The sequence below is a fragment of the Oncorhynchus kisutch genome, linkage group LG2 (genome assembly GCF_002021735.2).
Source record: "Oncorhynchus kisutch isolate 150728-3 linkage group LG2, Okis_V2, whole genome shotgun sequence".
Lineage (NCBI taxonomy): Eukaryota > Metazoa > Chordata > Actinopteri > Salmoniformes > Salmonidae > Oncorhynchus > Oncorhynchus kisutch.
Genome location: NC_034175.2, coordinates 25264447 through 25287752, shown reverse-complemented (window position 1 = coordinate 25287752; position 23306 = coordinate 25264447). Strand labels below are relative to the sequence as shown.

The 23306-nt window shown below is 40.9% G+C and overlaps 1 protein-coding gene across 3 annotated transcripts in view; it reads right to left on the bottom strand.

The window, feature by feature from the left end:
• LOC109910298 (T-cell surface glycoprotein CD4) overlaps positions 1-22374 on the bottom strand; it is a 23281-nt gene extending 907 nt beyond the window's left edge. The window contains exons 1-8 of one of the 3 annotated variants that reach the window (XM_031791863.1): positions 22284-22374; positions 13926-14055; positions 3726-3796; positions 3400-3552; positions 2866-3018; positions 2348-2608; positions 1747-2145; positions 359-616 (exon numbers count right to left, since the gene is read on the bottom strand). In XM_031791863.1, coding sequence (XP_031647723.1) covers positions 359-616; positions 1747-2145; positions 2348-2608; positions 2866-3018; positions 3400-3552; positions 3726-3783 — 1282 coding nt within the window. In that variant the 5' untranslated portion in view covers positions 3784-3796; positions 13926-14055; positions 22284-22374. Of the gene's footprint in view, positions 1-358; positions 617-1746; positions 2146-2347; positions 2609-2865; positions 3019-3399; positions 3553-3725; positions 3797-4510; positions 4796-13925; positions 14056-22283 lie in introns of those variants that run through there. The other 2 variants (XM_020509449.2, XM_031791871.1) reach the window with 2 other exon arrangements.
• Positions 22375-23306: the final 932 nt, after the last annotated feature.

Sequence of the window (23306 nt, the reverse complement as noted above, 5' to 3'; positions counted from 1 at the left end):
AAAACAGAATCAGTATGGAAGTTCTACATTGTTTCCAGCATATCAAATCAATAAAGATGTATTATCGCATAACAGTATGTGGTTTTCAATAATACTATTATATGGTAGGTGTTCAAATGCACACATCAGAGCTTCCTTCTATACAGGCTAATAGTACTGTCTGCTGTTACATTGTACTTAATTACTGAAGTAGTACTGTGGTACTATACTGTTTAAAGTGCTGCAGTAAGCGTGGCCACTGGCCAATAAGGCTAATTACACCCTAACCTCAATAGTCACAACCTAACCTTCACACATACACAGACCACCCACTCTAACCACATCCTGACCATGTCACTTCCTGTTTCTCCTTTCTTACCGATCTTCAGTGTGATCTCCACTGATGTCAGCTTGGTTTTGTTCCTCCACAATTCACACCTCCACCTCCCACCATTTATATCCCTCGCTTCCGGTATGGTGAGATGGGCGGAGTCTGGGTCGGAGCCTAAAGCGAGGAGGGAGGATTGTCGTGGTGGGATCCATTTCACTTTCAGGTCAGAGGTCAGAGGGTGGCCCAGGGTGCAGGTGAGGTTGACCTCCCGACCTACGTAGGCCACTGGAGCTGGAGAGGAAAAAACTGGACAGGAGGAGAGAGAGAAAGACAGACAGACAGACAGACAGACAGACAGACAGACAGACAGACAGACAGACAGACAGACAGACAGACAGACAGACAGACAGACAGACAGACAGACAGACAGACAGACAGAGAAAGAAAGAAAGAAAATTCACTATTTTGATGTGAATAAAAATAAAAAATACATTATTTTATATTATTTTACAAAAACGTGGAGAAACATGTTTTTTAAAATTAGTATTAATTCAGCTGGCATATTATCCTGGCAGAGAGAAACTTCATTATACTGGTCACGGATCCCTCTGGAACTTTCATCACGCACACCTGTCCCCTATTCCCACTGATTACTATTTGTATATATGTGCCCTTTGGTTTACATTATTGTTCCAATGTCCATTGGTGCGTGTGAGTACCTGTGCTGTGTGTGTTGGCTTTCGTGCCCTTGTGGATTGCCAGATGATTAGGGGTCTCGTCCCGCGTGTTAATCATTGTGCGCGTGTGTATTTATTCGAGGTACTCCTCGCTCTTTTGTTTGTGTTTCAACCCTGTGTTTCCGATGCGTGTTTGTTTGGTCTTCGTCCGCCTTTACACGGCACGCTGTCATTTGGGGCATCATTTAAAAAACTATTACGCATTCCTGCGCCTGTCTCCCGAATCATTGTTACCAGTGTGACAATACCCTATTAATACAAGTGGAGCCAGACAAGTGTACTATCCACTGAATTAGATACAGGACACAATACTCCTGGGACAGACTGTTCTCAACGAACGACAGAAGGAGATGAGAAAACTGTCTGGGTGTAATAAACAGAAGCATAGAAAGGGGGAATAGCATTGCCATGACTGTGGTCTGACGGGTTTGAATGTCAATGAAAGGAGAAAGAGGGATAGAGGGATAGAGAGGGAAGAAGGGAAGGTCAGAGAGATGACGGGAGGTACTGATTGAACAATTGAGAGCTGACAAATCAAAGTGATCTGTCACTCCTCACTTTTATGGGCAGAAAGGAGGGGGAAATAAGCAATGGGAGAATTAAAGGAGGGAGGAAGGAAGGTAGCAACCAAGTCAGGAAGTAAAGAAGGAAGGAAGGAGAAGGACATTTTTCTCAGGACTGCCACAAAGCTTGACTTACCCTGTAGCACCTCCACACGCATACTTCTCTTCAGGGTGTCCCCCCTCTGGAATTCCACAGCGCAGGTGTACTCGCCCCTGTCCCCCTCCGTCACCCCTTTCTTTGACAGGGAGAGGTTTAGATTTGTCTTCTGCAGGGCGGAGACATCCAGCCCTCTCTTCTGATTGACCACCCAGGCTAATGGAGGCCCCAGGGAGAGGTTGGCGAGAGTCTGGAAGACCCCAGTGAGGGAGCCTGCCACTGGGCTTGGGGTAAAGGTCCAGCGGCCTCCCTGGATGCTCTTCTCCTGGCTGTCTGACCAGGATAGTGGAGGAGGAATGGAAAAGAAACATGGCAGATGGAGAAGAGAGAGGGAGGAGACAGAGGTGTAGATAGGCTGTGGATGAGCAGGGGAGAGGTCTGAGAAGGGAAGAGAGAGAGAGAGAGAGAGAGAGAGAGAGAGAGAGAGAGAGAGAGAGAGTGCGCAAAGAGAGAGGAGAGAGAATGAGAGACAGAGATAGGAAAGGGACAGTTTAACCTCAGTCTGAAGACATTTTACCTCTTGAGGGGAAATTATTTAATCTAGAAGACCATAAACCATTTTATCTAACTTAACACTTACCTATTACAGTAACAGGGGTGTTGGCATAGGCTTCCCTGCCCTGGTATGTCACCACACAGGTCCACTCTCCATGGTCTTGGCCAGTGACACTCATTACTGTCAGGCTGCCGTCATTTCTGATCTGGGCACGCTTGTCCTCGTTCAGGTCCTGTTTCTGGGGACTAAGCCATCTTCTCTGTGTCCCCTTAAATATTTCCTCTATGTCACACTTCAGATTAAGATTCTTCCCAGCCAACAGGGGAGATACTGACTGTACACTCACTGAGAGAGGAGAGATGGAGAGAGAGAGGGAGAGAAATAGAGCGATAGAGAGAGAGAGAGAGAGAGAGAGAGAGAGAGAGCGAGTGAGACAGAGAGAGAGGTGGGGGTTGTACAAAGGTACATTTGTATACATGTGTGTGCAGTACTTGTTTCCCCCACATGATGGTGACTGAACACAATGTCCCATTTCCTTCCTCATCTTTCTCATAACACTGACAGGAGACATAGAAATCCCCTCTCTTTCACTCTGCACTTACCACGGAACAGTCTGAATGTGACTGAGGTAGTTGTTTGTGGCATGAAATCTTTCAATTCACATTTGAAGGATTTGAAGTCCTCCAGTCTGATATTGTTGATGATCAGGGAGAAGTCCGTCTTGGACAGAGACAGCCTGTCTTTCCACACTGGATCTGCATGTCAATAATCATGTGATTAGTATTAGTAGTAGTAGTAGTATGAATAAGAAATGTGTCTTCTTTCTGTGTTATGTTATTCCCAACCCACCTGGACACCACACAAACACATGTGAATGTGGAAGCAGCACAGGGCCACCTGCAGAGGCAGAGCAGTAACCCTGAGCAGGTCAAGGGTTAAGTGCTCAAGAGAACTATAGTAGTAGGCACCTGAGATTCTGACGCCAGCAACCCTCAAATTGTTAGCTAGTCAAAATCAGGTTTACATTTTTTTTTTTTAAAGCCAACTACCAAATACTGTTTTGCTCAATATGTTTACGGCTCAAAAAGGTCACGCTCGATTAAAGACGGATACCCTCTAGCACTAATCTCACTCACCTATCGTCTCTCGACCATGGGAGTTGCGGGTTATCAAAGGTTGTGTGTCCATTCCAAAGAACCATTGTACCAACACCCTTTCTGAACCCCACTTTGATCTGGGGAGTGTGACCGTCTCTCCCACCTGACCATACACAACCACATCTTCAGCCCCTGTGGGAGAACACAGAAGACAAGATAAATATATATATATATATATATATATATATATATATATATATATATATATACTGTACGTCCAATAGTAAGTTACCTTTACAGAAATGTATCTGTTGCTATATAATAGAACATAGAGTATGAATCAAATTCAGAACATACTCTCTTACCTGTTGAGGAGATGAACAATGCAATAACGATTGAAAGGAATCCAGAAACACACTTCATTTTGTACTCTCTCCTGAAAACAAAGAGCAGCAAAAGAATCTGAGTAAGACGAATTGCTTTAGTCATGTATTTCCTGTCACCCAAGAACAAATACTGTGGAAACAAACAGTTCACATCAAGTAGCACCGCTTCTCGTTGGAATATAAAAGATCAAACAAATAACCTATAGCTATACTTTTTATATCCTCCTGTAGACAGTGACCCGCGCCCTCTCATGTCCAATTGCTTTATTGTGTAATTGCAATCGACACCAGTCTCCAAATTGTGTCGGGGGATTTTGACGCACTGTATTATTAAAGCGCATTCTAAATAGCCTGTTTCATTCTGTCAAATAGGCCAATTAATGATACAGTAGAAGCAGCCATGTTTGTGTGTTTGACCAGTTTGTTAAAATACTGTGGTACCCCTAGCTTTTACTCTTCAGCATAGTACAGTAAAGATTATTCACCTGGTGTAGAATTCTAATTTACAGCAGTACAATCGGAAAAGGTTGTACGAGTAATAGTGAGTGAGTGAGGGAGTGAGTGAGTGAGTGAGTGAGTGAGAGGTCTAGCTTTGGATAACCTGGCCTATACCCTCTGTGACAATGTCACATACCTCACTCAGAGTGTGTTCAAGCTGTGTAAACAAACCAAGCAGCCCCCAGTCAGCTCTTTACCTGAAAAGTTACCCATCGCATGCTAGAGAAACACAAACCCATAAACACCCTCTCACACACTCTCCTGACCTGGAACTGTAGTGATGCGAGGTGTGCCGGTCAGGCCTGGTTTCAGCTCGACTACGGGTGGACGCCAGTCACAAAGTGAAACCTTTGCTTCCCATTAATGGTATTTATTTCTAAACACTTCTGCTGGCTCAGCAGTCGGTCTCGAACCACGGCAGAGAGAGAGAGCCCGAGCCAGGCAACCACAGATCTTTGTTCTTGATTCGCTGCAGACATTCTATGTTGCGTCAACACCCCTGAATCAAGCCTCAGCAGCACACGACAGAACGGTTACTGTCGGAGCTTTAGCTACTAAAGTGGAAATGTTCTTCCACAAACACAGAAGTCACTGGACCGCACCCTCATACAACTTGTCCCTCCAGCACTTTATGTTCCTCATTGCAGCTGATTCAACTTTCTGTCTGGCTGCTTGACGTAGAGGCATGTGAAATCCTCCTAAATGGATGAAACATGTCTCTTTAGAAACAACGATACATTTGGTTTTAGGCTATCTTGTCTTGTCTTTGGTTGTAGGCTCCTGACAAGGTCTGATTCTTTTATTTTAAGAGTGTGCCTCTATCATTTCATCAGAATCTTAAATGGACAGTGAGTTTCGAAATGTTAGCCCTAATCCTTGGCCTATAGTTGGAATGTTTTTTGCTTCTCTTGTTGTTGTGGGAGACATTGGATATTAGGGCATATAATATCCAATGTAACGTAACAAAAATGTGGAAAAAGGGAATGGGGTCTGAATACTTTCCCGAATGCACTGTAAATCAGGCTAAAATATGTTGTTGTTTGTCTGTGTTTACTTGTTGATGTCACAGTGACTGCTGATCGTGAGCAGACCTGACTCCGGCCACGCGGACACATTGTCGCATGATGCTATTGAGGTTTAATAATAGCCCTGGTTCTAATGTAGAGGTTAGACACACACTGCTCCTGTCCTGTTAGCAAAGTGTCTTAATTTTCCACCTTACTATATTATAGTTATCAAACTATACTGTACAAAATGATAAAAGCAACATGTAAAGTGTTGGTCCCATGTTTCATGAGCTGAAATAAAATAAAAACGCTTAATTCTCAAAAATTCTGTTCGATAATTTGCTTACATCCCTGTTAGTGAGCATTTCTCCTTTGCCAAGAAAATCCATGCACCTGACAGGTGTGACATATCAAGAAGCTGATTAGACAGCATGCTCATTACACAGGTGCACCTTGTGCTGGCGACAATAAAAAGCCACTCAATGCCACAGATGTCTCAAGTTTTGAGGGTGCGTGGCATGCTGACTGCAGGAATGTCCAGAGAATAAAATGTTATTTCTCTACCATAAACCGCCTCCCACATTGTTTTAGAGAATTTGGCAGTACGTTTAACTGGCCTCACAACGGTAGAACACGTGTATGGTGCTGATGTTAACGTTGTGAACAGAGTGCCCCATGGTGGCGGTGGGGTTATGTTATGGGCAGGCATAAGCTACTGACAACGAACACTATTGTATTTTATCGATGGCAATTTGAATGCACAGAAATATCCTGACGAGATCCTGAGACCCATTGTGAGGCACACTTTATTTTAAGGTATTTGTGACCAACAGATGTATATCTGTATTCCCAGTCATGTGAAATCCATAGATTAGGGCCTAATGTATTTATTTCAATTGACAGATTTCCTCATATGAACTGTAACTCAGTAAAATCTTTGATATTGTCGCGTTTATATTTGAGTTCAGCATAGATGTTACGTTAGTTATTATAGACCAGGTATTCCCAAACTGGGGTAAACCCAGGGGTACGTTCAATGCCGTCGAGGGTACGCCAAATAAAAATGTGATTCACATTTAAAAAATATATATATATATATTTATATATATATATATATATATATATATATATATATATATTTTAAATAACATTTTCAAACAGTCCATTTAGATTTTCCAACAGGGCTTTGCATTTGGGTGAGGTTTCTTTCTCCCATGAGTAGCCTTGTTTCACTGCCAAAAATAAAATGAAACCATCTAGTGTTCAGCGAAATAACAACACAATGTCAAATACAGGTAGCCTAGTCAAATAATTAACATCCAATCACATTAACCGTTACTCTCTCGCGGGAATTTCAACTAACGGTCCCTATGTAGCCAAACATAGCTGCTGCTCATACTGTTTGCTCGAAAATTGAAAAATGGTTAAGAAAAAGTAAGGCCCACGTCCATTGAGATACATACAAGCTCTACTGGTAGTGCTGCTACTACCAGCAGCTTAACACCTGCACCTGTCGATGACACAAGTTGTTCTACTTCCACGAGCACATCCAATGTTAGCATCAGTAATTCTACATTTGTTGTTAGCCCAGCTAGCATGGACACTGACAGTTGTGAATCTAATGCAGCCCAGGAGCTACTGTCCCCTTACCCGGGAAAGCACCGAACAACAGACAGGGATGTTGGACCATCGAAGAGGCGCAAATATGATGAGAACTACATTGGTTTGGGGTTCACTTATATTGGGAGTAGTGCCTTTCCTCAGCCACAGTGTGTTATATGTGCAAAAGTATTATCTCACAACTCGATGAAACCTTCACCCATTGTTCGTGTTTCTTGATTTGTTTCATGTTGTGTTTATTTATTAAAACACTCACTAACTGAACTTGTTTCCTCACTCTCATCTTTACACATGCCAATTAGAAAAATATGCCACAGGTGTTTTTTGAGCGAGAATTAAGATGACTTTCAAGTAGTAAGGCATGAAAAAATCAACAGATACCATTAATAAGAAGGGTCTAGAAGCGTCTTGTATGGTGAGCTACCAAGTGGCTAGGACAGGCAAGCCCCATACTATTGTGGAGGACTTAATTCTTCCTGCTGCCGCAGATATGGCTGGAACAATGCTGCGGGAGAAGGCCAAAAAACGATACAGATAATGCTTTCATTAAAACAACACCATTTCACGACACATCAGAGAGATGGCCAGAGATGATTTTAAACAATTACTGCTTTGGATACACGGCAGTTAATTCTATGAGTTACAGCTGGATGAGTCAACAGACGTGGCGGGCCTGGCACAGCTCCTGGTATGTCTGTTACGTTTATGGAGGGTCAATTAAGGAAGACATTCTCTTCTGCAAACCACTGGAAACAAGGACAACAGGAGAGGATATTTGGAAAGTACTGGACAGCTTTGTGACATCAAATGGACTTTGGTGGTCAAGATGTGTTGGTATCTGTACTGATGGCGCAAAAGTCATGACAGGGACACTTTTGGAGTGGTTACGCGCGTGCAAGCAGTTGCTCCTGACGCTACTTGGCTACACTGCAGCATCCACCGAGAGGCTCTTGCTGCCAAGGGAATACCTGACCGATTGAAAGACGTTTTGGACACTACAGTGAAAATGGTTAACTTTGTTAAAGCAAGGCCCCTGAACTCTCGTGTATTTTCTGCACTATGCAATGATATGGGCAGTGGCCATGTAACGCTTTTACAACATACAAAGTGCGCTGGTTATCAAGGGTCAAAGTATTGGCACGTTTTTTTTAATTGAGAGACGAGCTTAAAGTTTTCTTTACTGACCATCATTTTCACTTGTCTGACCGCTTGCATGATGATGAGTTTCTCACACGACTGGCCTATCTGGGTGATGTTTTTTCTCGCCTGAATGATTTGAATCTAGGATTACAGGGACTCTGCAACTATATTCAATGTGCGGGACAAAATTGAGGCTATGATTAAGAAGTTGGAGCTCTTCTCTGTCTGCATTAACAAGGACAACACACAGGTCGTTCCATCATTGTATGATTTTTTTGTGTGCAAATGAACTCAAGCTTACGGACCATGTCAAATGTGATATAGCGAAGCACCTGAGTGAGTTGAGTACGCAATTACTCAGGTACTGGATGGATGACACAAATAACTGGATTCGTTATCCCTTTCATGCCCTGCCTCCAGTCCACTTACCGATATCTCAGCAAGAGAGCCTCATCAAAGTTGCAGTCTGTGAAAATTGAATTCAATCAGAATTTCTGGACTGGGCTGCACTCAGAGTATCCTGCCTTGGAACATCGAGCTGTTAAGACACTGATGCCCTTTGCAACCACATATCTATGTGAGAGTGGATTCTCGGCCCTCACTAGCATAAACTAAATACAGGCACAGACCTGTGTGTGGAAAATGATTTAAGACTGAGACTCTCTCCAATACAACCCAACATTGCAAAGTTATGTGCATCCATTCAAGCACACCCTTCTCATTAACCTGTGGTGAGTTATTCACAGTTTTCGATTAACAATAAGGTTTTATATGTAAGATGGCTAAATACAGAGCAAAATTATTGATTATTACTATATTATTATTTGTGCCCTGGTCCTATAAGAGCTCTTTGTCACTTCCCACTTCCCTCACTCGTTCTTATGTTTAAGAAATGTATTGTATAGTGTGTGTGTGTGGCAGGCTTACAATGATGGAACAAAAATCTATATTTGAGAAGGCGCTGACCCTGGTGCTAGAGGGGGTACGCAGATGGAGGTTTGAGTGTTTGAAGGGGTACGGGACTATAAAACGTTTGGGAACCACTGTCCTACAGTATCACTGTATTTTGATGTTATGTTCAATTAAAGGCAGCAAAAACTGTAACTGAAGAGACCCAACTTCTGTTCCTCCCTTTTGCCATGTGCTGTAAATGCCATATTTTACCCATTTAAAACACATGTATTTAGATACATTTACATTTACTGGGGGCGGCAGGGTAGCCTAGTAGTTAGAGCGTTGGACTAGTAACCGGAAGGTTGCAAGTTCAAACCCCTGAGCTGACAAGGTACAAATCTGTCGTTCTGCCCCTGAACAGGCAGTTAACCCACTGTTCCTAGGCTGTCATTGAAAATAAGAATTTGTTCTTAACTGACTTGCCTGGTTAAAAAAAATAATTAAAAAATTCACATTAAATTTATTTCATTTTCTTCCCATTCCCATGACAGTGATTATTGTTGCTTAATACATCATCATCAGAGTAACATTTTTAAAAAGAGAGAAAGGAAGGGGTTTGTGGTGGTCTCTGATTTCAAGAAGTCGAGAGACAGACAAAAAGAAGAGGAAGAACGAAGAAAGGTGGAGGGAGAGAAGCAGTAGCTTTGTGGTGGGCCTTGGTTGAGAGAGGGATGGGGGAGGAGAGAGAGGGGGCGAATGCCTGAGGCTGTGGTGGGCCCTGATTTCACGAGGTGTAGATTTGTATCCCTATCCTCACCTCCTCTCCTCCCCTCTCACTCACACACCCCCCTCCCTTCCTCCTCTATTCCACGAAAGGCGGATTTCTCCACGCTTGATGGAAGAAAAAAAAAAGACCACAATGGCAGTCGAACACCGGGAGTGTGGTCTATGGTAGTTTTTTTAAATGCTGTTTTCTGTGTTGTGTGTGCATGCATGCACGCGCGTGTGTGTGTACATGTGTGTATGTGTGTGATAGTTGTTAGGTGTGTTGTGGGTACTTTCAGAATTTTTGTCTGAAGAGTTCTGCACCTTTGAATCTCTTTTCATCTTAAGATAATTCTCAATCATTTAACCTGTGTGTGAAAGGAGTACAGTCAGCTCCTGATCAACGTAACAGCTTTGGGCTGCCATGACAGGGACGTGCACTTAAAGGTAGCATGGAGTAATCGGGAGCAATTCAAAGAATGCAATATAATCAGGGTTGTAAAACTTTAGTGTGTTCTGTCAACTAGGCCGCAAACAATATCCCCTTAGGAGATGATTATGGTCTATTGAATTTAACATTGTAGAATTACAATCTATGAATAAGTGCATTAATAAAACATAGTCCTTTTTTATTTCACTTCAAAACATACACGTATCATTATTTGACAATTGTTTTTTTACAATGACTGCCTACCCCCATCGATGTTAGGCCAATTGCGCACTGCCCTATGGGACGCCCAATCACAGCCAGATGTGATGCAGCCATGATTTGAACCAAGTACCGCAGTGATGCCTCTTGCCCTGAGATGCAGTGTCCTAGACCACTGCGGCGCTCGGGAGACGAGTGAGTGTGAGCTGCCATGAGCTGGCATCATGTTATTCAACGTTATTGTGTAGAAGACAGGGTGTCTACTGGGGAGGACTATACAACAATATACTAGTAGTAGATTGCTATCTTGGTAAAAAAAATAAAATAAAAAAAGGATTAAGGTACTCTTTATAGTGTGTTAGAAAATGAACTTGCTACCAGGGTAAGGGTTATTATATGGGCAGCAGGTAGCCTAGCGATAAGAGCGTTGGGCCAGAAAGATTGCTAGATCAAATCCCTGAGCCTACAACGTGAAAAATCTGTCTTTGAGCAAGGCACTTAACTCTATTTGCTCCAGGGTGGCTGTTAATAATTGCAGACCCTGGCAGTGACCCCACTATCAAAGGGTGTCTCAGGGGAAGTTGGGATATGCAAAAACAACAGCTTTGAAATAGAATTCATGTGCATTCGGAAAGTATTCAGCGCCCTTAATTTTTTCCACATTTTGTTACGTTACAGACTTATTTTAAAATGGATTCCATTGTTTTTCCCCCCCTCGTCGATCTACACACAACACCCCATAATGAGAACGCGAACACAGGTTTTTAGACAATTTTGCAAAAAATAAATACATAAACTGAAATATCACATTTACATAAGTATTCAGACCCTTTACTCAGTACTTTGTTGAAGCACCTTTGACAGCAATTGCAGCCTTGAGTCTTCTAGGGTATGACGCTACAAGCTTGACACACCTGTAACTGGCGAGTTTCTCCTATTCCTCTCTGCAGATCCTCTCAAGCTCTGTCAGGTTGGATGGGGAGTGTCGCTGCACGCTCTTTTCAGGTCTCTCCAGAGATGTTCAATCGGGTTCAAGTCTGGGCTCTGGCTTGGCCACTCAAGGACATTCAGAGACTGAAGCCACTCCTGCATTGTCTTGGCTGTGTGCTTAGGGTTGTTGTCCTGTTGAAAGGTGAAACTTCGCCCCGGTCTGAGGTCCTGAGTGCTCTGGAGCAGGTTTTCATCAAGGACCTCTCTGTACTTTGCTCTGTTCATCTTTCCCTCGATCCTAACTAGTCTCCCAGTCCCTGCTGCTGAAAAGCTCTAGGAAGAGTCTTGGTGGTTCCAAACTTCTTCCATTTAATGAATGATGGAGGCCACTGTGTCCTTGGGGACTTTGAATGTTGTCTCGGACAATTCCCTTGACCTCACTGTCAAATGTGGGACCTTATATAGACAGGTGTGTGCCTTTCTAAATCATGTCCAATCAATTGAATTTACTACAGGTGGACTCCATGAAGTTGAAGAAACATCTCAAGGATGATCAATGGAAAAAGGATGCACCTAGGCTCAATTTCGATTCTCATAGGAAAGGGACTGAATATTTATGTAAATATATATTTTTATACATTTGCAAAATGTTCTAAAAACCTGTTTTCGCTTTGTCGTTATAGAGTATTGTGTGTAGATTGATGAGGGAAAATGTATTTAATCAATTTTAGAATAAGGCTGTAATGTAACAACATTTGGAAAAAGTGAAGGGGTCTGAATACTTTCCGAATGCACTGATAAGCACCAAAATAATTATTAGCAGGTGCATGGGGGAAAAAAATATATCCAGTCGTTATGGACCCAGATGAAGGTTGATTGAGACCATTTAGATTTTTCCTTTTTTATTTATTAGCCTGACTCTTCATAATAAGAAAATGCCTTTATTTAAGTGCCATAAACAGATTCTTAAAAGCTTGGAGGCGCATCAGCCTTCATCAAGACACCAGAACTCATCTTTGCATTTGTCGTTCCTATCTCTTTTCATGACAACCTCACCATTCTACCTTTTTTATTTAACTAGGCACGTCAGTTAAGAAGAAATTCTTATTTACAATGACAGCCTAACAGTGGGTTTACTGCCTTGTTCAGGGGAAGAACAACAGCTTTTTACCTTGTCAGCTCAGGGATTCGATCCAGCAATTTTTCAGTTACTGGCCCAACGCTCTAACCACTAGGCTACCTACCTACCTACCTACCTACCTGCCTGCCTGATTATAAAAATGACTTGACATGTTTTTAAGATCAAAGTTAGGTCGAGATATCAGGCCGTAGTTTGTGTAAGTAAAATGTTATTTCATTCAGGCCAGATGTTAGACCTGTTAATTGTTGTAGTACGATACATTATATGATGAGATAAAATATGTTTTGACAAATGTTTTGAAGTATTTGTTCTAGGCCATTCCTCACCTCTGAACTCTGTAAGACTTATCTGTCTGTTGGGGTTGGTAACGGCAGTGGGATATGAGAGAACCAAAAAGAGAAAAGATGTGAGGTGCCGGAGGTAGAGGAAGCATAACGCTATATAGAAGCGAGGGAGAGAGAGAGAGAGAGAGAGAGAGAGAGGACAAGTGATATATATATATATATATATATATATATAGAGAGAGAGAGAGAGAGAGAGAGAAGGAGGGAGGACAAGTGATAGAGAGAGAGAGAGGAAGAGAGAGACAGAGAGAGAGATCGCACCTGAACAGTTAACCCAGAAAAGCAGATGATCGTATCTGTGGTCTTTGGCAGAGGTTAAACAGCAAACAGAGAGAGGGGGAAGGGAGGGGGAAGGGAGGGGGAAGGGAGGGAGGGAGGACAGGATCTGTCTGTAAAAAGGTGAAGGAATCATCTTACAGAATTGTCTCTCATTTTAAGGTAGTGGAACTCTGATGCATGCAATTGAATTGTACGCAGTACAAAACATATGATGGAATGTAAAATCGGACTAAATCATTGTTCCTCATAGAGCTTATCAACATAAGTAATATGAGTATAATTGTTGAACCTTTATGACTTGTATGTAAGGTGTGTATTAGCCATGTCACAAATGTAAGCCAGGGGATTGAATTTCAATGGGACCAGAAAGGCCTAGCGCAAAGAGGAGTGTCTCTGGTTTGAGGGCATCAGTTCAGAGAGGGCCTTTACAGTACATTAAAAAGTAATCATGAGATGTCTGCAAAGTGTTGTAAAGTACAATGGCAATGAAACCATGTCTATTTACCATGGTAGTACGACAGGGTAAATACATTGGGTTGACCGCCATTTCGACGTTTATCTGAAACGCACTTGTTACCTCTCTTATTCTAGTTTAAGGTTAAGTTAACAGGTTTTACTTTACTGTGAAAGCAAAGCGGGCATACGCTCCAGGACAGCATGTAACAGTTTATGAAGGTGAAATAAATTACAAATATTCTGCATTCATTAATGCAAAAAAAAATAAAAAATGTTTTCTCTGTAAAGATAATTGTCTGATTTAGACTACTCGATGGTCTACTACGAGCAGTCATAACAATGATCAATAGTTATTACATCAATACTTTCACATTGTTTACCACAAATCAATGATCACGGAGTGCTATTATACTATATTACATCTAGCATCTTAGTTAACATCCTTTCTATACTTACGTTTGGTGGATAGCATTGAGAGTCCCTCGCCAATGATCAAGAGCCAGGCGGAAATGTTGATTTTCAGAGAAACAACTTTGCTTTTAAACCCCGTTGCACCTCCCTCACTGCTGATTGGTCTATAAGGAATCTGGAAATGTACAGTTATTGGTCAAATGCGTTAAGGCCAAAGCAGTGACATTTTTAATTGGCTGAAGAAAGGGTGGATTATCTTGGCAAAATGTTTCGCTAGCATGTTAGCGCAGTAACAGCCGGTAATAACAAAATAGGCTACATAATAGTTCATATTTGAACCATTATTATTATATTCATTGTTGTTATCATCATCATCAATATTATTCTAACCCACATAACAATAGTCAGTCAATTTGATGTACTTATGCCGGTCGTTATTTACCTTACATTGCTTCGCTGGGGCCATAAAATAAAAAATGTTTTACTCAGCCACAGGTTAGACAGAACATAAATCGGCAGAGAGAAACAAGCAAACTAGAAACACACACAAATACAAATAAGTATATCTCTTGTTTCATTATATATAGTCAAACAACAGTTTAAACATGAAACTAGGTGCCTGCAAGCACATAATTATTGAGTCAGTAAAACTATCAAAACTGACATCAATGTCAATTAATATTGACTGACATCAATATGAATATAATTTGTTATTTATGTTATTCATATTTTTTATAATTTCATAATTAATTTCATAATTAATAAACATACTTTTTTATGCCGAAAATCCGCTGTTTCTATGACGAACGGTTTTGTTTTACTTCAGTCTTCTGTGATGCATATAAAGCATAATATTCGGATGCAAACTCAAAATTGAAAACATTTCAGGTGTCTTCATTTTTTAAGCCGAGGTGTATATATTTGTTTCAAAGTAGATTTGTTCAAGACAACCCAGAAACCCTTTGTGTGACCCTGATTTAGCCCACTGCAGTAAAAGGTTAAGGTGTACCGATTATAGGCCTGAATCAGATTCGTAGGCCTTTGAAATATACAAAGTTTAACAAAGCATCACATTTAAGAGATTACAATAATGCCCTAAAAAAGCTTAATCAATAAAGCTTACCACTGAAAGAGAAATGGACCTGGCCAATGAATCTGTGGCACTGAACCCTTGAAAATCATTACACCATATTCAGCAGGATCCATTTTGAAAGCGCATAATCTATCCTTATTCTAATGACTACCATCAGACAATTTTTGGTTATGAAATTGTAATCTTTATCCTACAAACACATGCACAGATTTATAGCCTACATTTCCACACGTGAACAAGTTAATAATTTATAGAAGAATTCATATTTCATGTGACTTGGTTGATTGTTTTTTTTTGTTGGTAAAAGCAACACGGCAACGTCACAAAATTGGGTACATGAATAAGAGCAGTTGAATGTAGACTATATAATTCATTTAAATGACCATTGAACAGCAGGAACTATTGTAGATTGCATCTTGAAATATTTCCACAGATTTTATGTGAATGTACCAGTATGCTACGTATTTAACATTGACCATATAGTTGTGCAATTGTTACTCACAATCAGACATACTCCTTGAGTAATGTATTCAATTATATTACATTTCCTACCCAGAGTCACAACTTTTACAAGATAACAAAATTACTTCAATCCTCTATCCTGTATATAACTCAAAATTCGTAATTCATAACAGGCCTTATCCAATTGTTGCCCTGTGTGAGGAGCATCCCTTACACACTTGGTGCCCCGTGTGAGGAGCATCCCTTACACAATTGGTGACCCGTGTGAGGAGCATCCCTTACACCATTGGTTCCCCGTGTGAAGAGCATCCCTTAAACAATTGGTGCCCCGTGTGAGGAGCATCCCTTACACAATTGGTGCCCCGTGTGAGGACAATCTCCTACAGTATGAACCTCATTCCACATTGAGAATAACAACGATCTATTCTAGTAAATCAATGTCAAGTTCGATTCAAGTAAAATTCACTGCTAGGCAAATTTCGTGGTGCACAATTTCGACAAGAAAGAGTTGAGATAACTGAAATAACTCTGACAGAAATGATCAAGTATGACAAACCAATATCAAAAATGTTATTTCAAATACGAAAAATTGCAAAGAGTCATGCATAATCATTCATCAACGCTACCTCAATGAAGATGAAAAAATTTACTAAATGTAATAGAGTGAATGGAAGCTTGATGGCACTTTTCTGTTTCACTCAACAACTATGATTGCATGTTTTACTAAGTTCAATATAAAACCCATAGCAATTGCTAGTACCTTGAATCTAGTGCATACCCTATTTGATAACTTTTAAAGCCTAGCAGGTTCTAACCGTTGTCTTGGGTGAAGAAACACCTGTGTTCACTTCACATGTGCCTCTCCATGCTGTATATATGTAGCTCTGCAGAGAGTGGGATCTTGTCTGCACTCAAAACTACAGTAGAACCCCAGAACCCCATATACCACCTGTTAATCTATATGTCCCTAATTACCTGCATTACAAGTTACTGTATATGAAAGTCTTAGAGCTGAAGTCTAGAGATAAACTTGAGATGTGCTCGCGTAACTTGTCCACGTCAAGGCATTTCAAGACTCGTATTGGTAAAGACATGACAGCCTAAAAGTCAACAACAAAAAGTATCCAACGTTCAATCCAGGTGTTTTTGATTTTCAATAGAATGACGGCTTTACTGTGTCTTTATGGGAAAGAGAACATGGGCGGCAGGTAGCCTAGCGATTAAGAGTTTTGGGCAAGTAACTGAATGGTCGCTGGTTCAAATCGCTGAGCCGACTAGGTGAAAACTGTCAATGTGCCCTTGAGCAAAAGCACTTAACCCTAATTGCTCCAGTAAGTCGCTCTGGATAAGTGCATCTGCTAAATGACCAAATAAAACTGTCTAACCATCCAAGACTGTCTTCTAAGTGAAATACATAGGCAAGGACAAAAAGCTTTTCTATCTATGAAATATGTGTGTTTGACTACAAATGCCTTCATGTTCTTTGGCCATTAAAGCCATTGTTCAACTGAAGAGTTACCTGTACTAGAGAAACACTGCTCAGGTGGTTTGGAGACAAGAACCACAACAAGCACCATACAAACATGTCACTCACGTCTCATCTCTTTCTGAGGTTTGCATTCTTTCATGCTCTCTTTGTCTGCCGCGCTCTGTTCTGAGATGAACTGAAAAAAAGGGTTGAACACACCCTGTCTCTAAATTATCACCTACTTGGGCCTTTTGGTAGGACTTTAGAACGCTGCATGTATAAAGGCCTTGATAACGGATTTACTAACGCTAGGCGAAGTTAGGCGTGGGACCTCTGTCGAAAATGTACTGGTTCAAGGACACCATCATCCTCACTCAAAAGATTGAAAAGACTGCAAAACCAGTTCAAAGCTCAAATTACACTAAGATATGTTTCCATAGACTCATAGAAATACACACGTTGTCTCAGATTCCAAAACATGTAGTTTGTTGTATTTATGTTTTCTGATGCAGCATGGGAACAAGAAAAGCGTTATAATTTTTTTTACCAAAGAATCTCCCGTGGAAAACACCTGAAAGTGAGGACTCCCTCGTTAGTCAGAGACCTAACAATCTGAAGGTGTTGTGCCACACACCACACAAAGTCATTACCGAAAAAGAGACTGAGAGATAGTGTGGGGGGTAGGGAGAAAAGAGGGGGTGATTTGTTTTTCGAGACATCCCTAATTCCTCTTATGATGTCCCCCTCTTTCCTATACATTGGGTCTCTCTCTCTGTCTCTCTGTCTCTCTGTCTCTCTCTCTCTCTCTCTCTCTCTGTCTCTCTCTCTCTCTCTAACTCCACCTGACGGTCCATTCGGCCGCTGGAGTTCCTGGTTGCGTGTTTGATATGGAAGGCAGTGGAGCTGAGACATGAAGAGAGCTGTGACCAAGACAGATGGGGAGGTACCTGGTACTGTTCCCTTTGCTTTCTGTCACTTTGAATCATACATTAACTCTGTTATTTTCTCGTGTTTAAAAAAATAACCGTTAAATGTCAGTGGAAAGAGAGGCTAAGAATAACAAAGATGTGACATTTTGTGAAAGGATTGTGAAAACACGTTTTTTTGTACAATACACAGTACATGTTGGTTAAACTTTGTTCAAGGCCTTTTGAAACCCATATGTTGCGTAACTGCCTCCCTTAGCCCAGAAAGTCTCCATCTTCTCTTTCTGTACCCCTATACTATTTATCTGTTTTTCCCCCTTTCTCTTTCTGTCTTTCTCTACTATCCCAATGGTCTGCATGCTTTGATGTTTTCATGCGGCAAAATGTTTTTACGATTCTTTTTATTTGCGTGAAAACGACATACTTCAATGTATGAACTTCAATATACTTACTCCAACTCAATGTATTTTTACAGTTAAGTGTTTAAATAAAGGCAATTCATATCTAATTGTTTGTATTTGAATATATCCGAGAGAGCTTTTAGCTCTCTGCAGGCGAATAAGGAAAGGAATGTCACATGATTGAAATATCATAATAATGAAACAATTGGCCAAAATAATTTAGCCTGGGCAATTTAAAGCAAACCACATTGAGCACTTGTTGTGAATCAGGTGCAATTGTATTTTGGTAATCACCATGAAAACTTTGACATAAGCTGACGTATATCTGCTGCTAGAATTAAAAACGACAACCCAAGTGGAAATACAAGAGGGAGGACCAAATGTCAAACACAATATCTCAGTCTTACTTTGAATGGAGAAAACTGATCAACGGAGAGAGAGAGAGAGAGAGAGAGAGAGAGAGAGAGAGAGAGAGAGAGAGAGAGAGAGCTATTAGTCATGTTTATGAAAGTCTGAATGAGGGAATCCTTGTATCTCATTATGAAAAATTATCCCTCGCATGCACAGTATTGGAAACATGAGAATATTTCTAGGGTGACTCTAACCAAAGGAAGCACCTGCCTCAGCCTGAATGGGTGTTCTCTATTTTTTTAATGCACCTGCAAGAGAGGACCAAATACAGATGTAGTTGACAACAAAATATGTATGTTAAGACTGTCTTACTTTACTTGAACAGGTTTTTTTCTTTTGTGTTCATAGGCATCCATCAATTCCTTTAATAGGCCAGAGTTGTCAGTAGTGTTCTTCAGTACTCAAGTATACAATACGTGTCGTAACAGTAAACTACACCAGTAGCTTAAGCTGCGTACGTTTCCAATGACTGAAACCAGACTGAAACCAGTACAGGTTAATGTTACTGTAATAGACTTTACAACACTACAGTTTAGGATACTATAGCGTTGAATGTATTCACAATCAAGTCATACTTTAAATCCATAGAATAATGTACATTTACTCACTACACAGGGTTGATGTGCAAATCCATATACAATGTACACCATTTGAAAAATAGTGCTTTGTGAAAAGTACATCTCTGTTTGAGTATACTATTGTGAATGACATTTGCTGGGATTTGCAGCCTTGGGGATAAACGCGACTGGATTGAAGACTGCACCAATTTGAGTATTCTACATCTATCGTAGCATTTTATAATAATGAATTTTAAGGTCTGCCTAAATTGCTTATCTTCATTGTTACACAGTAAGTTGACTATGAAGTAAATAGATGTGCAGAACATTCTGTTCTTGATCTATACTGTATATGCCTATAGGTATTTCTAAATATATGTCAACAAATTACATGAATTGGTGACATATCATGATTTACAACCAAGTAATAGTTTATTAGCTATTTAGCGAATCTTTAAATAAAGTGTTACAGATACAATCCACTAACGTGTTTTGAGCTTGACTAAATATCGGCTGACCGGATTATAGATATTCAATTGTAGTAGATACTGTGTATGCGTTGCAACTGAATACCTATCGTTTTGGCTGCTTTTTAATATTATCAGCACACGCTGGGATGTGTCCTGTTGTTCAATGGACATTTAAATGAATGAAATACCCACCTAATGAATGATCTGTTTTCATTTGAGTTTTAGTAAACAATCGTATAAATGTATATCTTGAAAATATCATATTGATCTCACGGACGGTCCTTTCCCAGCTTCCATTTGGATTGAAACACAAATGTAAGATTGTGACCGTGACGGATTGTGATTACCTTGGACAGGCACATGACTATCATGTTGTGTTCGTTCACATGACCGTCCTCATGTTCCTTAACATTTGAAATAAACCTTTTTAGTGATCGAGTTTGCGGACCGTCCATAGTAGGCCTAACCATTCTTTCCCAAAGGATAGTGAAAAATGCTACCCTTCAGGGTTGGGCTCAATTCCATTTCAATTCTGTCAATTCAGGAAGTAAACTGATATTCCAATCCAATTCCAATTTTACTCAACGCTTCTCTATGTGACTGAATTCAAATTGAATTGACCTCAACCCTGCTATCCGTGCTACTTGCATCACTGCTACTTGTTTCCCAAATGATAAAGAGGGACCTACTGGTGAACCGTATCCAATTCCTACTTGACCGCAGCTAAAGTCTGTGCTACTACCAGAAAGACAATTCAAACAACTTTAGGTGGGACATGACTCAAAGACGTTCGTGTATCATGTCTCTCTTGCCACAGTTGCTGTTGCTTCCTTGGCCTCGGCCCTCATCAATAGACAGGACTTGTAAACGCTCCTCTGCAATACTGAGCTGTACATATATGCAAAGGCCTACATTACACCGTACAAATACTTAGAACTTTACAACCTCCAGTGCCGTTGTAAACTTCATTTCCTGACAGTGGATATTATATTAAATCTCCTCCGGAGGATTTGTGGGTCTTAAAATGAAACAACTCGCAGTTACAACAGGTAGAGTACTTTATCTTGTATTCGTTCTCCGATCACAAGAACGCAGCCGTGTAGGAATTACTGTCAACATCAAAACTCTTCTCTTTCCCTCTGGACACACACAGGTAACTTCTGGGAATAATTAAGTGCTTCAAAAATAAAAGTAAACGGGTACCGGCGGTAATAATGATTCAATATAGAATCAGAATCAAAGTACTCTACAACAACCTAGGCTACTACACTATTGCTACAAGTACATGTTTTACCAAATACGTGTGGCATACCCAATGCAAATGTTACTGCGATCCCATACTGCTATTGCAAACACACTTGTTGTTGTTCCAGCGGGCCTAGGCTAGAGTACGACCTAATCAGAGATAGATATATACACCAAGTTGACTTCTCTGCATACAATGTAGGCTAAACAATAGTCACACTCATTAGTGTACTTACTCACACCAAGCACTGACTTCATAGCAATCATACAATTTACACCAAATAGCATCTGGCCAGCCATCACCCAATACTCTCAAAGTGGCTGAAAAAGACACTATTCAACATGTTATTTCATTACAACTCTGGGTGCATCTAAAGAGAATTGTTTTAATCACTATTGTAGCAAATGGCGACAGTGTAACGCACCTTGCGGGTCCCCCAGCCCGTAGGCAGACCAGCATACCACTGCTCCCTTTTGGGGGGAGGGGGGTCGTAAAAGGCCTACCCAGGCAAGGTCTGTTACACAGTCCCCTTCATTCGGGAGAACGTGTCCCCACGCTTCACTATACCAAAACCCTCTCCGATGGCTCCCAAGGCAACATCCCACCATTGTTGGAATTTTTGCAGACGGCAACAATGTAATGCCCCTCGCGTGTCTCAAACCCAGGTCTTCCAGCCTGTAGGCAAGACCTGCAAACCACTACCTTCAATAAGAGTTAAGCCCTTTTGGGGGGGATTGTAGCAGGCCTATCTAGGCAAGGTTTGCTACGGTATATTCTACATAACCTGCTGTTGGAAATAGCCGACATACACTCAAACCGTTATTGTCAATAATCCATTATATCTTCCAATATGTGGTTCCAGCAGTTACGGTAGGGACACAAAGCATACTACTATCTAGGGCCCCTGCACTTGAAAACAATATATACATGTACTGTATCTCAGGCAGTTGCCCAGCCTACAGCTGGTCATGTGGGTGGAAAGACCATACACTCGTTTACAGTTACGTTCAGGATCATATTGCGAAATATCAGCAGGTATTTCACAAGTCTGTTTTTTGTTGTCGTTCTAAAACCTCCCTGTAACACGCACGATTCCACTAACATTGTATTATTACAACCTGTATCCTTTTGTCATTGTGTCAATTCTCCAAACCCCATTGGGTACCACGAGAGAATATATGATTGATAAACGTTCATATGGCTCTGGGTACTACTCATCCATAGCTATGGATCCCTTTAGTCCAATGTCAATACTATTCTTAGTACTGGCACAGTGAATGAACGTTTGTGTTTTCCTACATTATCCTCAGTCTGACAAATTCACCTTTATCATAAGTGTGAAAAATACATGTAGTAACACTGTACTCACCAGTCTGATGCTCCCGGTGCAGAGATGAGATCAGGTCTGACATCACTCAGACTGTACACACTGTTACACACAGGGAGACAGGAAGCTAGACTGCACTATATGATCCCCGCTGATCCTCTCACTGGTGCCTTCTGTGTCACATACACACACAGACACACAGGCACACACATACGGACACACACACACAGGCACACACACACACACACACACACAGGTGCGTGTACACACACACACACACACAGCGGTGTAAAGTACTTAAGTACTTTACTTTACTATTTATATTTTTGACAACTTTTACTTTTACTTCACTACATTTTCCCTGACACCCAACAGTACTATTTACATTTTGAATGCTTAACAGGACAATGGTCCACTTATTGCGACAACAATCCTGGTCATCTCGATTGCCTCTGATCTGGCGGACTCAATAAACACAAATGCTTCATTTGTAAATGATTGTCTGAGTGTTGGAGTGTGCTCCTGGCTATCTGTACATGTCAAAAAACAAGAACTTGGTGCCGTCTGGTTCAATTAATATAAGGCATTTGAAATGATTTATACTTTTACTTTTGTTACTTAAAGTATATTTTAGCAGTATATTTTAGCAATTACATTTCCTTTTTAAAATGATATATTATTCTACTTTTGACACTCAATCCTTAAGAGCACCTGTGCATCAATCTAAGTATCAATCTAAGTAACATTTAAAAAAAACATAAAAAACATTAAGCTAGAGATGCATGGGCTGCGTCTGAATCCATCACATCCGCCTATGTCGGCCTTCCACATCTGCGGTGGAATGTAGCCGAGCTACAGCAGTGTTTGTCAGACCACGAGACATCACAGAAACGTGTGTAGCGTCCGAGCGGTTTAGTCTATAAACACTATATGGAAAGGGGAGACTCTAACGAACACGATGGTGTTCTCCGTTTTGCTCTAGGACCCCCACAAGTGTCACGGGACTCGTCTGAAGGTAATCCATACAAATGAATGGAAGTTTGGAGGTTTGGAGATTTTTGTGCC